Source organism: Uloborus diversus, chromosome 5 (genome assembly GCF_026930045.1).
Source record: "Uloborus diversus isolate 005 chromosome 5, Udiv.v.3.1, whole genome shotgun sequence".
NCBI lineage: Eukaryota > Metazoa > Arthropoda > Arachnida > Araneae > Uloboridae > Uloborus > Uloborus diversus.
In genome coordinates, this window is record NC_072735.1 from 44,940,309 (window position 1) to 44,956,425 (window position 16,117).

General features: G+C 30.5%; 1 protein-coding gene across 1 annotated transcript in view; it reads left to right on the forward strand.

The window, feature by feature from the left end:
• The window catches only part of LOC129222895 (cell adhesion molecule Dscam2-like), a 142,771-nt gene that overhangs the window by 20,496 nt on the left and 106,158 nt on the right, over positions 1–16,117 (forward strand). The window contains exon 3 of the mRNA XM_054857458.1: positions 11,124–11,285. Coding sequence (XP_054713433.1) covers positions 11,124–11,285 — 162 coding nt within the window. The remainder of the gene's footprint in view (positions 1–11,123; positions 11,286–16,117) is intronic.

Consider the following 16,117-nt stretch of genomic DNA (forward strand, 5'->3'; position numbering starts at 1 on the left):
CGTATGCAAAATATTAGTATCACAGCTGTCTAGTGAAATGTATAATGCGTTACTGTGTTTAAAATTCGATATGAGCTATTTCAAAATTGTAAGGTCAATGCTCTCTTTATGCTACTAATATCTGACAAAAATTTATCTCTGTCACTTCCAGCTGCTTATTCCGACTCTGAGCGATGACATCTACTTTTCGCAAAACCTTAGCTTTCAAGGGAAAATATTATCTTTAACGGAAAGCTACCTTTTACTGAAAACATTTAGAATGATGTTCCTGACAGTACTTATAAAGATAACCGACGTTCAGTACAGAATGATTAGTAATTTTTAAAATTTAATTTCTGATATCAATAGTTCCAAGCAAATTCAAATGTAAAAGTGTTTTTTCCGTGCTTTATGAAATCTTATTTGTGTAATTTATTTATATATATATTTTTTAATTCTCACTATCACAGAATATGTTTAGCTGTTTCTTTAATGTAAAACAACTTCATCTTACTTTGGAAATCCTTAAAAGTTTATATGTAAAAGCTTTGTTGTAAAAGTGTGCATTAATTACGTTTAGCGAAATGCTTGCGGATAATTGTGTAACTGTATTTTTTAAAAACATGGATTTATTTATTTTAGAAAAATGTAAATGTTTATTTTTTCCAAATTTCAAAGTTTGCCGTGTTTTTTTTTTTGGGATGGGGGGGGGGGGTTTGCCGACCAATAATTGAAGGCATAGTTGTCTTATTTTGTTCTAGTTTGTTCCAATTTGCTTACATAATAAGGGTCACTGTTTTTAAGCCCAATTAAAAGACGCAATAATGTTTTTGGGACCTTCCCTCATGCTAAAACTAAAAAAAAAAAAAAAAAAAATAGAGTCTAGTAAATTAAGAGATTTTTATCCCTCCGACGGCGTATCAGTCCTTAATTCAAGATTTTCATTTTGTTTTCTACCTAAATTTGTATTTTTAAATTATGACGTTTTCTATTTTCTGTTTTTCCTGAATAGTAGATAGTTTTGCTACCAAAATTATTTCTTTTTTTTTTTTTAAGAGGTTTAAATTGAAATATTTTAATTGTTGGGAAAAAGTCGTCTGCTGTTAATTGTGTTAATTTTTATCGTATTGTGTTCTGTAAATAGTTGAAATATTACTATTATATATATATATATATATATATATATATATATATATATATATTAGTTGTTTTTCAAAACCCTTGAAACTTTTAGGTAAAAGTTGAGATTCGGATAATGATTTATGAAATACCTTTCTTCTTCTCATACCCTGGGTAAAATAGAATCATTATCCGAGTAACAATTCTGACGACACGTTTCTTCTCTTTTCAAGAGTAATAGTTCCCCGAGGCTCGAAGAACGATTTCTCCAAACTAGATGTCATTGTTGAGTGTGGGAGCAGGCACCTGCTTCTGACAGACGGAAAGTTCAACTAATGGATTAAGAGCGCGAAACTGGGAAAGAGACGTCATTTCCTCTTGACATGTACAAATAAAATTGAAATTCCGAACGTTTCTACCCAATCAAATGTACTTCCGCTGAGCAAAGACATTTTTAAGTACTGTATATGCTATAATGATGTCTGTAGGTATAAATGATGCAAGTGTTCTCTAATAGCTAAAAACAAATGTGGTGAAATAAACTACAAACTGTGTACGCATATACAGCATGTTTATTTCTGAAATGTCACTATCCTTTTATTTGAAATGCGCTATGAGAGTTGTAATTTCATGTTCGGAAATGAATGAACGAAATAGCTATTAACAATTTGAAGATATCATGTATTTGAAAAGTACTTAAGCTAGTGCTCAAAAGATCTTTTTTAAAATCATAAAATGTGTATCTATATGTGAATGAAATTATTATCATAATTATTATCATAATTTTGTTATAATTATTAAAATTTTGTGTTCTGCAGGATAAGGATTGTTGTTGCACTATAATCTTCCCTTAACATTCTTCGAAAACGTAACTTATTTTTTTGCTTTGCAAAAATAACGAACATTTGAATCAGATTCTAAAAAGTTTAAATCTTGGTTTTCGCAATAAAGGATTCCTGTCAGGTTTGCAATAGTAATAATTTTGTACAAATTTCATTATTATTTTTTTCACTCATACTTAAATTATTAAAAGATTTATGTTCTTTGTCGTAAGGTGCTCATATGCGTGAAAGATGTTGTTAAAAAAAAACAATAATTATTATAGAAATGCAATTAAAACATAATTTTAACGAGGACGTGATAAAATAAAAAACATTTTCAAATGAATTCATTTAAATGCTTTTCAAGTAAATACTCACAAGTCAAATGCAGTTTATAAGTATTCATATATAATTACTGCACGTAATACATAAAAGTTAAATAATGAAATTACGTTCAAAGGACATTCAGTACAAAAAAGATTGGCAAAAAAAAGGTAGAATATAAAAAAAAGGGGGGTTGATAAAATGACCATCAAAAGTATTGTATCTAAGCGTTTAAAACAAAATTATAAAGAATGACGTACAAATATTCATTTACCAAAAAATACTTCTTTATTTTTTAAAAGTTAGAAAAAATGCATCGTCAACAAACTGCAATGCAATAATAAAAACTAAAACAAAACAGAAAAGTAAAAAAATATTTCAAAAAATAGTAACACAACAAAAATACTTGCACTAAAAAAAAATAAAAAGCGAAAAAAAAATCTAAAGAAAATACTTTTAAAAACAAAATTATCTTATTTCGAGTTATCAGCAATTATTCTAAAAAGGTAATTTAACAACATTTTTTTTTAAAGCAGAGTGAACGTTTTAAATTACTGTCTACACATCATTGAGTTTAAAGAATTACATTTGTTAAACAATGTATATTTAATTTCCATGTAGGCTAAATTTCATGTCAGTATGTATATATCCACATATGCAGGAATAAATCATATTAAATATATTATTTTCAAATGCTCTTCAATATTTTGAAAATTCTTAATTTTCACACATATTTCGTTGTAACTTTTTGAGACTTAAAGCATTTTGTGGAACTAAATATTGTATATATTTAAGTTAGAAAACATTGCGAGATTTTGATTTGAAATAACTTTTTCATATAATTTATTTCTAACTTAGAAATACAAGCATCGATTAGTGAAAAAATCAATACCGCCTTTTTAAGAAACATTGTTGACAAAGGTTACAATACATTCACGAAACAAGTTACTTTAGCTTGCTTCATTGGTTTAAATATAGATTTATTAACGCATTCTAGCTTGAGATTATTCTAAGCTAGATTAGTGAATTCATTATCCCCTCCGTGCTATTGAAAGCACGTCATAATATAAGCTTTGCATGTATTGTCTTTTGGAGCATGCATTTATCAGTGTGTAATCATCACTACTAATACGAACTCAAGAGAATTATTGAAGTGTTCCTCTAGCAACTATGCGAATGATTTGGAACACTGTTGCTTGTTCGAAATACTCTCTGAGAGAATTAGCTATGGATGTAATTATCCTTTTACCATTGTGTATCTGATAAATGGAAAACGGAATGGAGAAAATATGAAGTGTATTTTAGCAATAATTTACTGAAGTCTTTGTACGATTCGGGTGGTTCTGTCTGTCTAATTAAAATGTGAGTAGAGGATGGATGTAATGTGTTCCTTGAAATGAACGTGCTAGATTGAGGTGCTTTAAGAAGGATGGGTAAAGTGTATAACTAAACATTTAACTGAATATACATTAGTTTAAGAGATAAATTTAAGCTATTTCCACGTTAAAGTTTACGTAAAAGAGTAGCGATATTAGTTTAAATTACACAAAATCTTTCATTCTATTCTGAAGTATTTTCATGTACAAATTTAGTAAAAACGTACTTGTTCCTGCACTGTTAAAAACTCAGGAATTTTTTATGGTATCTATTACTGGTAAAATGGAGTGTTTACAGAGCGAAAAAATTACATTAAAATGTACCGAAAAAAAAACGAATGTAGCGCTAATTGATTCACAACGTGGCTTACAGTGGGAAGCATCTAACACTGTATTTCCGCTCATTCGATGTGCCTTAACTTTTATGGTGGTCAGCACAGACTCCTTCCAATGCGAAGAAGTTCCAAGTTCGAATCTTCTGCTCACATTTTGTGCTTTTTGACTCTTGTTTGTTCTACTGTAAAACTGTACAGTAAAATAAGGATGAAATGATTTCATGATAAAAGTTACTGGCAACAGCAATTGTAATATATTTTACCGTAAAATTTCAGGATTTTTTTTTGAGAGTGGCAAATTAAAGATTTCAAAGCTAATGTTTGGAGCTGGTTTTTGAGTCATAGTGCGAATTTATATGCCATATTTAAAAAAGTTATAGATTTCAGTAAAGTTAAACACTATTTTTATTTTCTTCCCCTATCATAGAAAATAGCCCTATTAAATGGAAACATTTTAAAATGACCATAATACCTAAAGTAATACTTAAAAAAGACAAACTATATTTGCAGTAGAGGAAGTGCAGTTTTATCCTTACTAATATCCTAACTAGAATAATCCTAACTAGAAAATCGCCGGTCAAGGTATGACGGGTTAAAATTGCTTCTGTTCCTATGCATTTTAACGAAGCAATTGATGGTGATACGTTGATAGTTGAAATTTTATTCCTAGTTCCAGTGGAGTAATCTTAAACTCCATTATATAGCGTTAATAGTCGACCACTTTTTGGTTTCTTCACACTCCTAAAATGACAATCTTACCAGTAAAACAGTTAAGCGACCGAATCCAGTTCAGCCTCGTAAAAATAAAAAATAAAAAAAATCCCGGCATGTCAAACATTACCAAAACATATTAACAAATTATCATGCAACGGCGCGAGTTTCATTGTTGATGGCGTCAGGAGCGTTACTCAATCATTCGCTATTATAAATATGCTGATGAAAAAACTGACTTTGTTTGTTTGTTACCTTTTCACGCTTTAACAACTTAACCAATCATGAAATATTGTATAGACGTTGTAAGGTGCGCTGGGGGGAACTTGAGCTACCTTTCATTCAGAAAATCAAACCGCTCGAATTTTAATTTTAGGACTCAAAAATGGCTCTTTATACTCGAAATAATTATCGTATCATCGCGAAATCAGTTTAATATGAAAGACCGTGAAAAAATACCTATTTAGTAGATTTTTGTATTTTGGATTCTAACCCACAAAGCCCTAATGAAGACTTTTACTGTTACGTTTAATTTAATTGTTACCTTTAGAGTTGCCGTTAACGTTTTTTTAAATTACTAATATGGATTTTGAGGGTCTGAGGTCAATGTTTTAAAAAGAACTTTTGGAAAACTCATTCCAAAGAGATTTTTTTAAAAAAGTTTTTGAACTATTTTCATTATCCAGATGGATATTTTTAGGGGAACTGTTGGAATGATTTGAAGTTTTAACAAACAGGGTTTTTTTAGAAATGTAGGAGAAGGTTGCCGTCAATGAACTGGTTCCATGAGTGGACTTCGAAGATATTTTCTTCACACACTTTTCTCAGGCGCGAAATGACTTTAAGTGTATTCATTTGTCTCAAAACAATCCAATGCAGATTCATCAAGGAGCTTGAATCAATACATCATATTGTAAAACGTCCAATTAGGATTAATATTGTTAACTTACTAATTATTGACATTAACATTTTGCTTTTACATACTGTGAGTATTACTGAACAACTAAATGGAAACAGTAACTTGAAAGAGCATATTTGCAAGTGCAATTCCCAATATTTAAAGTTTCGTCATGAATCGTCACAGCAGTGACAACTATGGAACATTTAAAATGACGCTGTTACTATCATTGAACCACTAGATGTTTCTATGAATGAACCAGCTAACAAAGTGATTCATTCTTGGAACCTCATAATTATTATTGTAGATTCAGCTCAATTATCTTAAATAATTGATCAATCTTTTGAAACAAATGTGATAATGATGGAAAATATTTTTAAAATAAGTTTTGGAAACTCCCCTCAACTGTCAAGTTTCCAACTTAAAAGCTTGTGGAGACGATTCAGTATTTGCTAAAGTAAGATTTAATACAGTTTCAAGTACGTTTGTTGTTCGAGAAAAATACCAAAGTAAGTGAAATAAAGCCAGTTAATAACTGAGGGCATGCAGCTGGCTATAGCAAAATCCTTGTTGTCAAGTAAAATCTTTGTGGATCAAATTTTTTGAACTTGGATGAAACAAGACTCCCATTTGTTCAAAAGAGCCCTCATGAAATTTTAGCTAAGATAAGTCACATGTTAGAAAATATCAATCGGTGAGCGAGGCGTGGTGAAACCAACTGCGTTGTGTGAGTCCTGAGGGGTTTTTTGTTTCTCCTGTGATAAAAACCAATTTGAAAAAAAAAAAAAAAAAAAAAAAAAAAAAAAAAAAAAACAATTTTCTCTTTTTGAACAACTTACTATTATTTGTAGCGTTTTTTTATCTCCTTAAATAACCATCTTTATTTTACGGTTCGATTTTCTTGTTCGAGTTTGTGGTCCATCGATGGAAACTCGATGGTTCATCCATAGCAACTGGTTCCCATGAATAACCATCATGCTAAAATATTTCTTTTTAGTTTTTATTCTTTATTGAATACAGTTAGCATAAAAGTGAATAGTTTTCTTAAAGGGAGAAATATACTCAGTAAGTATTCCTATCGTCAATATAAAGTTTGAGTCTGAACTACTTCCTAAAAAAAGTCAAAAGTTTTGTGTGTTTCATTGACGGCAACCTTCCTCTATGTCTTCATTTAAAGAGGGAGTTTTGGGGAGCTTTTTTCTCTTGTTATTGAGAGTCTGGATGTCTAGGGAATGTTGACCTTAATTTAATGGGGTTTTTTAAAACTGTTGTTCCCACTCAAATAATAATTTTGAGAGACTAATGTCGAGATTCAATTTGGAGTTTTTGAGGACTGTTCTCCTAGTTTGAGTGAGGATTTGTAAGGTGTTCTGACACTTTGTGGGACTATTTCCTTTATTTTAATGATCCTTTTAGAAATGTTTCTCCTTATTAATTCGAGTATTGGGATATTTAGAGGATTTTTAACTTTGTTTACGAATTCTTTAAAATTGAATACGCATTTTCAGAGACTACTGTCCAAATTTAATTAGGAACTTTAATGGACTGCTGTTAAAACTTTTACGGGAACTTGTACTGTTTTTTCTTATATCTAAACCAGGCACTGCGCTATTTGACATTACTTTTATTTTTGAAATAGACGTGCAAGGTCATGCGAAGCAGATAAATAAGAAATAAAACATGCCGTTAAAAAAGTAGTTAATAATAATAATAATATTTTTTTTATACTGACAAGATAAATAGAAAAACTTGTTTAATGAATCTTGTTTAATATTTTTTGTGCAATCATGTACTGCCTGCATCGCCTCAGAATAGGATTTAAAAGCAGCTATTCGGAAATATTTCTAAACACTAAGTACATATCATCAAGAATTAAACGAGTGTACTTTTTGTGCTCTAACATACATTCTTTATGTGACTCCCCAGTGATGTTTAGATTTTTGTGTAATTTTATATGATTTTTTTGAGAAATTATATTTTTTTTTATCATTTAGAACATTTCTCTGGAAATAGTCGAGTAATTCTCCAATATAAAGCATCCATGTTTATTAGCGATATATATTTTTTGTTTCATATCTTATAGAGCATGTTTTACATACTTTAGGTTTCTTTACCATTCCATACTTTCAATGTTTTACTTTAATTAATTTTCATTTTTACCTTCTTAACCCGTAACATGGAAGGTGAAAAAGCAGGACAAAACAGGGGACGTGAGGTCTTAGAGACCGCTCTACTTTCTTTCTTCTTTTTTTTTTTTTTAATCGTGTAGTTAAGATACATTCCTGTAAATTCCCTTAAATGTTTTTTGCGCATTTATTAGAACAAGAAAATATATTTTTGAATTTTAAATTGAAATGCACCTTTTCAGAGGAAACTTAACAAGCCCTAAATATAGGTCAAGAGAAATCATATGCTGCAGTAAATAATTTACTGTTCGTAATAAAAATAAATCCACTATCAATAAATGATTTTATTTTATCTGTTTAATGCATATAGGACATTTTTGTCCTGTATTTTATTTTATTGTCATTTATTGTCCTTATAACATCATTGCGTAACTTTTGTAAGCATTTCAAACAATTCTCAACCTAATCTAGAATATTATGCATTTCTTCAGCATAACGCGGATAAGATAAATGAACCTATATCTCTGGTTCTAACGTTAAGAATCATGTCTACTACTGCAGAAAAGTGTAACATTAAAGTTGAAGGTGCGGTCTCAAAAATCGCTTCTAAAGAATGCAATTACATTTTAACCAGATTCCCTTGCTAAAAGATACTGATAAGCAAGGGAGGCGTTCACGGTCAAAAAAAGAAAGCTATTCGGGAAAACCATTCAATTGGACTAAAAATAAAATAAGGGGTGGTGGGATGAACTTTTGAGCATTCTGTGAGACCGCACCTTCCCTGTTAAGGGCTAAAAGTAAAATTAAATCTAATCAGTAACTTTTGAAAAAGTAGGAAAATTATTTTAGCTAAAACTACTTTACTTAAAAAATGTATTTATCAATCTAATATTCTGTTTTTGCAAAAACATTGTTTCAAATACCCACAATTCAAATTAGAACCACAAATGAAGAATTTAGTATAGCGTGCGTAAGTTGCAGCGTAAACGGCAGCGGAAACTGCAGGTGTTTTTCAAAGCTTTAACATTATGTTCTTCATTTGCTATAAGTCACTCCTATTATCTTTCAGCATCAATGTTTATGTATAAAACTTTCTCATATAAAAGAAATAGCCTTTGAGAAAACACAATAGAGATTTGGTGTTCATTCTGCTGGGAGAACGATAACGATGTTCTCTGCCATAGAAACTAAGTTATTACAGGCACCAAGTAGGGAATTCTCAAAGTTATAGCTATCGATTCCAAAGCCCTTGTCTGCGCGTTAGTCCATTATCCATCCAGAACAGGACTGTTATTACCTGGTTCGATGATTCAACCCTCCAGGTGAAGCCACATTAATTGCTGTAAGATACTGACAATGGCCTACTGAATAAACTGAGAGTATATCGTAATAATTATCTCATGAATAGGAGAAACTGGAGGATGGAAATATACTAGCTATATAACTCTGGTTCTTATTCTAGTTTTCACGTATAATATGATTCGAAATAGTTAGAATCATTACTGTATTACTAATATTCAGCCAGTATTAAATAAACTTTATTAACAACTGACCAAACAAATTGCAAGTTAGAAAAACAACAAATTTTTATTATTTTTTAATTATAACAAATGAAAAAAAAAAATAAATAAATTAGAAAATGTAAAAGAACAATACTAGACAACTCTAAAATACTTTTAAAAAAACAAACAAACAAACCGTATACAAGCATACGTTTTCGTTAAAAACATCTCAAAGTTTTTCTTAGACATAACAAATAGCAAAAATGTAAGATCAGCGTTAGCAAATTCCGAAAATGCTGAATGCTGAAACGAGCAGTTGTAATTAAAACCATAGGACGTTATAATTATTTCTTATATTAAACCTAACTATAGTGGTTACCTAGCCTTTTTTTCAGCCAACTGACACCGTGGCTTCAACAGTTAACCAACACACACCAAAAAAAAAAAAAAAAAAAACAGGAAAAGGCACTTTCGAACTACCGCATTTTAAAGGGTTAAATGCGGCTAAATGCACTTCACTTTAATTGCACTGATTTTTTTTTCTTTTTTTTTACGCTCAGAAATTTATTTTTTTAACGTTAAGTTATTTTTATCTTTTAAAGATTTTTATTCAATCTTGTCTTTAAATTATTTGATCATTATGACAGTACTAATGTAAATAGATCCAGTCTTTTGTTGTTAATAGGGAAAAAATGTTAATAGATCTCTCAAATGTGCAATACTTTTGGCCAGTAATGTAGTGTATCTTATTCAGTAGAAAGGCATATTAGTTCAGTAGCACCGTCAATCTTTTCTTGAAAAGTTATTTTGAATTTTTTATTAGTGTCGTAAGTATTCCTGTAATCGATACTACATGCTGTTGCTAAATTTATCAAATTATTGATCAAAGTCATTTGTGTAGATTTGTAGGTAGTGAGATTGATCAAGTCGTAAGAAAGGTATTTTACTAAATGCTATAAATGCTCAGCTGATAAAATATCTTGATGCGGTAGGTATATAAATTTGTCTCAATCTTGCAACTTGCAGTTCGTTACTTTTTAATCCAACGTTCTGAAGCATCAAAACTCTCAGGAATGAATGATATGTAACTGTTTTGTTACATAATGTTTAAAACTGCTGTTTTTGCAAATTATTGCAATTTTTCCCCTTAATTAGTTTGGTTATATTGTGATACTGGGTAACCTATTTTCATTCGAAAATTTAAAATTGAGAGTATGTTTTAATGTTTTTATTGCTAATGCGCTTCAATATTTGAAAGGTTCTGGAATTCAAACTGCTTTGTCTACGAAGAAGCCATTTGCAGTTGACATTTACTAAAGAACTCCTGACATCTGAATAAGTTAAAAATCTCAAATGATTAAAAATATTCAAATTTTCATTCTCTTTAACACTTTTTAAACAACGATTTTTTTTATTCATAAAACTTACGTTTTCCAAAAAGTTTTCCAAATATTTCAGAGGTATATATATTCAAACAATATAGCAGCCTATAAATTTCTTTTAATTTGCCAGAATCCTACGTTTTTTTAGATTTTTTTAGTTGTTAACAGTTTTGATACAAAAAATGTTGAGAACTGGCCGGAAAGTTACAGCTAAAACTAAACGAGCACGTTGATGTGACTATAATATTTCTAATGATAACAATATTAGTGAAAAATTGTTGAACAATTACTTGTTCATTCACATGTTTAATAATGGGAGCCTGTTTAATAATGTTTAATAATGTGCATGCATAATTTCTTGAATGACATTATCATTTTCAAAGGCTGTAATAATTAACTGAGTATTACGATGTAGGTTACAGTGTTTTCTAACTTACCGTAGAATGGGTTGAAATTTTTGCAGTAAGTGATTCCTAAACGGTAATATATGAACTTTGGATTTAATCTTTAAAAAAAGTATACTATGGATAATTTTCTATTTCTTTTCTAGTTCTTCAAACAACGTACGAAGCTCAAGTTTACGATCATTTTGTGATACGAGGTAGCACAGCTATTCTGCATTGTTATAGTCCTCCAGCAGTAAAGCCTTACATAAAAGTCATGCTCTGGTTGAGAGACGATGGAGTAACCATTGGCTCACCAGGAACTATTGGTAACATTTTGTTTGTTTATTTATTTATTTGAAGTGTAAGACATTGCTTGAAAAACTGTTTGGAATTTCTTGCAAAATAATAATAATAACAAAAATACAAATTATGATGATGATGATGATAATAATAAATACTTTTGCGCATAGTTTTACGATAATTTTATCACATATTATGTAATTTTAGGAAAACGTTTTTACCACGGAGGTGTTTCTGTGAATCATTAAAGCTTGATTAACGGTTATTCATTAACCTTTAGTTCATACAGTCACCCGACGCCTTACTGCATAGGACGGATTTTGATTTTGAGCTAGTAATTTAAATTAACAATTTTTATTTGGTGGGATTCATTTAGTAGTTGCATCAACAAAATGACTTTATTATTTTCTTGAACAAACAGTAATGTTTAAAGCAATTTTCCAAATGCAATATTCCAAATGCACATTTATAGTAGAAGACTTCGGAACAAGATCAGGTGAACCGAGAAAAAATATTTTATTTCTATGTTTACTTTAAAGAACTCATATTAAGTGATTTTGTATTTAAATTTTATGTGTTTAAACGTCCTCTATGAATACTATTAATAAAATATAATGTTACATATGTGTTTATATCATGAAGTTGATCCGTTCTTCTTCCAATATCGTGTAATAAGCCAAGTTCCTTCCCACTGACCTTCTGGATTTTTTATCAAATGATATTTGGTTCTAGAAAGTATTCAGTGTAAGTTCATCGAGTTGGAAAAGTAAAGCGTATCTGGAAATTTTTTCCCGTTTCATTCACATGGTGTTCCAAAAATGACTGATACATTTTAAAATTCAATAAAAATTAAACGGGCGGCATTGATTTTTAAAATATACCGGTCAGTTTGCCGATCTTACAGACTGCGTTTTTTCAATACCTTTTAAAATATATGCAGCGAAATATGTTGAGGAACAGTGTAACTAATTTTGAAAGTTTGTAAGTCTGAAAATTTACTATTGTCCGAAGCATAATGCAACAAACGGTATATTTCTATCGCCGCCAGTTTAGTTTTTATTGATTTTTCAAATGTATCTCATTTTTAAAACACTTTGTGTGTGTGTGTGTGTGTTTCTTTTTTTTTTTTTTTGTCATCTATTAAACGTTGGCTTTGTTGTACAATCTTGCTTATTTGGTTTACACTCAAATTAAAACCCCAAAAAAAAAGGTCACGTTCAACATGTTACTATTGTTTGTGGGGATTCCGAAGCGAGTTTGCTCAAATATCTCAAAAACTCTACAGTAATTGAACTTTGCATTTTCACGGCCGTTTATCTCTGGGTGCTACCGAGGAGCTACACTGCTATCGAGGCACTAAATTAATCTTATCCTAAAGTGGAGCCCGCCCATAGATATTTTCCTTTAACATCTTCGGGATTATTGGTTGGAGATGTAGTTCTCCAACCAATAATCCCGTTCGTTAGTGCTCTTGTACGTAGCGAAAGTACATAACAAGAGCTGTCTCCATACTTCTTCTAGATATTCAATTAAATATATAAGTTAAAATAAAGTCAAGATCAAAAGAAATCCATGCATGGAAAATAAATGTTTAATTGCTTCATTATGATATTTTCCACCAGAAGAAGCAGTACCAGTCACCCAAAAAGATCATCCAACATCCAAAATCCATTCACTGGAAAATTTAAACGTATCTCAATCGCAAAAGAATGAATTAATATCACCGTAAACAACAAAATCAATAGCAGAGGAGAATGATGAACCTGTTTCAAAAACAAATGAAGTTTTCACCACAAGCTCATTGCATAACGAGAGGAGATAAAATTCGTTTGCTGCAATTAAGAGTCCGCTGGAAGCACTATTAAAAATCCAAGTGCATCGGATCATTAACTTGCTATTAAAATCGCTAACATTAGTCAGTCAAGCGTTAAGAACAGATTACAGTTCACTTCATCTTTTGGTTTCTAACGCTTCGTTTGAATAGAAGAATACTAAACAACTTCTGTCGATGAGTGTAGCCTTGGGACTGGGTCGAAGTGATTAATTACACTGGGGTTTAAACACACCATGTTTTAAATTTGTTTCCAAGTAATGGCTTGAATGGAAGTAAGTAATTTTCAAAGTTGGAAGCTTCCGTAAAATGCATTTCTCCATTTAATTTATTTTCTCGGAATTTGAGTTATTAAATGGTAAACAAATATACTTTCGTAAATTTGCTTTTTTTTTCTTTGTTCTGGACAATTAGTTTAAATGCAATGTGTATGCAAGACATATACTCATTTGCATCGCCCAAAAGATACAGCAGTCAAAAGCAGAGCAATTGCTTTTTTTTTTTCAGTAATTTTCTCCAAAAAGAAAAACTTTGCTCAAATAAAATACAGTATTTATATATGCGTCTTTAGAACGAAAATATCGGGAAAACAGTTGAATTCATCATGTCAAAGTTACAAGAGGCTTCAGCTTTTTTTTTTTTAAATAGTATTGTATTGCTTTGACAACTGCAAATTATAATTAATTCTAACTTAATTTTAATTGTAATTATTTATAATTACATTTAATTAGAAAATAACCAGAAATTTGTTACTGTAAACCTATTAATATTTTACGTAACAAAACTTTTTTGCTGTCAAAATTTAAAGATCCAATCTTTCGTGGTTATGAACCTCTTTCCAGCCTTATAATAAAGGAAAAACTAGGACCCTAATATTTGTCAAGATAGAGCATTGTTCATTTGACTACTAGGTGTGGATTTACGTACCCTTAAAAAATACATCTTGACACGTAAAGCAAATTGAAACTTACATTGATTTACATTAGGAACACAAGAAAAAATGGCTTTTCGAACTCAATATTTGAGCTCCAAAGTATCATATACACAACTGGATGTGTTAGCGTCTACGAGAAAAAATAATTTAATTCAGACTTCCAGGTAGGAAAGCTGATTGCTACAAGCAAGAGTGACGCAAAACTAGCACTTATAGAAATCGGAAGATAAAAAATATCAAATCTAACAGTTTGGATTTAATATGAAAACACAAACGTGAATAGAGTTTAATTAGGCTAACTAAATCCCCCCCCCCCAAATTTTATTTATTTTCTTTTTCTGAAGAAGGTTTTTACCACTGTCAATTTCATCAAAAGTTTCAGGGTTAGGTATCCCCGGCCACAGTTTAAATTTTAGAGAATGATGAAATAAATATACATAAAAATAGCTTAAAAACAGTAACGAAATAGTTTATAGATATTTATTAAATAAAATTATCTTTTTAATTGGTTTATGTCAACACTTGACGTATAGTTAGGAGAGAGTGGGGAACAGTGAGACAAAACTATTTCTATGGATTTTTAAAATTATAATCGGTAAATGAAGCTAGTTACCCATGAATCTGCAGCAATTGACCCAGGTGGATGCTGAGGTATGAAGTTGATGCTTGCGTTTACAATCAAATGATGTTATTTTTTCTTTAAATTATTTTTTTAATTGCGTGCATCGATTTAAGAGCCATTGTCTGTAAGAATCAGGCAGTTTAACGCATTTGTGATTGTTGACATTTTTAATTTTTTTTATTTTCACATATGTTGTTCCTTATCATAAATGTAATGTAAATCCGAAATTTGAGCTTTGTCTGACTCACCGTTTTTGAGAAAATAATATTTTTTTGTTTAGGGGGCGTGGCACATTTTTGCCGGTTTTTCAAATTTGCAGATTTTAATGTGCTTGTTGCTTGAAGCGCCTTTATAATGACGTGGATTTTTTAATTCCATATTACTATATGGTCTTGTTAGATACTGTTACAGCTGTCAAATCGGTGACACTACGAGGGCGACGCCCACGAACTCCGTTTAAAAATGACCGAAAATGAATTTTTTTCTATATTCAAGGCCAAATTTCTCAAAGCGCCTTCATGATGACACCAACATTTTTAGATCATTTTCTAGCCACACTTACATACATCAAAAATATGTATCAAAATCGGTGTCACTATAAGGTTGCCAGAAGATATTGGAACTTTTATTCGATAAATTTCACAGAAACACAAATATTTAGAATCTAATTACAACTGTCGCCCTCATAGCAGATATCTGATACTACATTAGGTTGATACCCAACATGTTTGTCTAACATTTGCACACAAAAAATCGGTGTCACTCCTATTATTTTTGGAAATATAATCGTTCCAAGTTTGTACGTTATGGCGTTTTTTATATTTATTTATTTAATATTTTTACACCCAGATTATTTTTTTTTAACATATTTATTTTTTATTTAATACAAAGAAGTGTACCTTATAACATAAACAGCTTTGGGCAGCAAGAGAGTCTTTTTCTTGAATAGAAAATGCCCGTTTTGAATATAGGTTCCAGGTGGATCTATTGTGCATAACATGTCTAGACTGTTATACTAATACTCGTCTCGGTTTTCCGCCCAAACAAATTTATTTATTCCAATTGTTCTTGACATGCATTTGACCTAAACTTGCAAATGGTTAACTTTCACTATTTTCCTGGGATACCATTTTTTCCCATGCTTTAGTGCTACAAAATTAGCAGTTTGCAATAAGAGATGACCGTCTTTCTGAAATTGGTTCGAGATTTGATTCTTAATGTTTTCTTCGTTTTGGTCTACGTTATCCTCAAATTCAGTTTCAGATTCTGAATGTTCGCTTTCTTCAATATTTTCATTTGATGTATTGAGAATGCATTCGTTTTTTTTTTTTTTTTTTTTTTTTTTTTGTTTCTTCCATCGAAAAAAAAAGGGATAGGATTTGGTTCATAGTACAATACTCTGAAGCAACGAACAGTTTTTTTCCGTTACGACCTGCATTTCTCACCTAATGTGCAACTTGACAGGGATGTT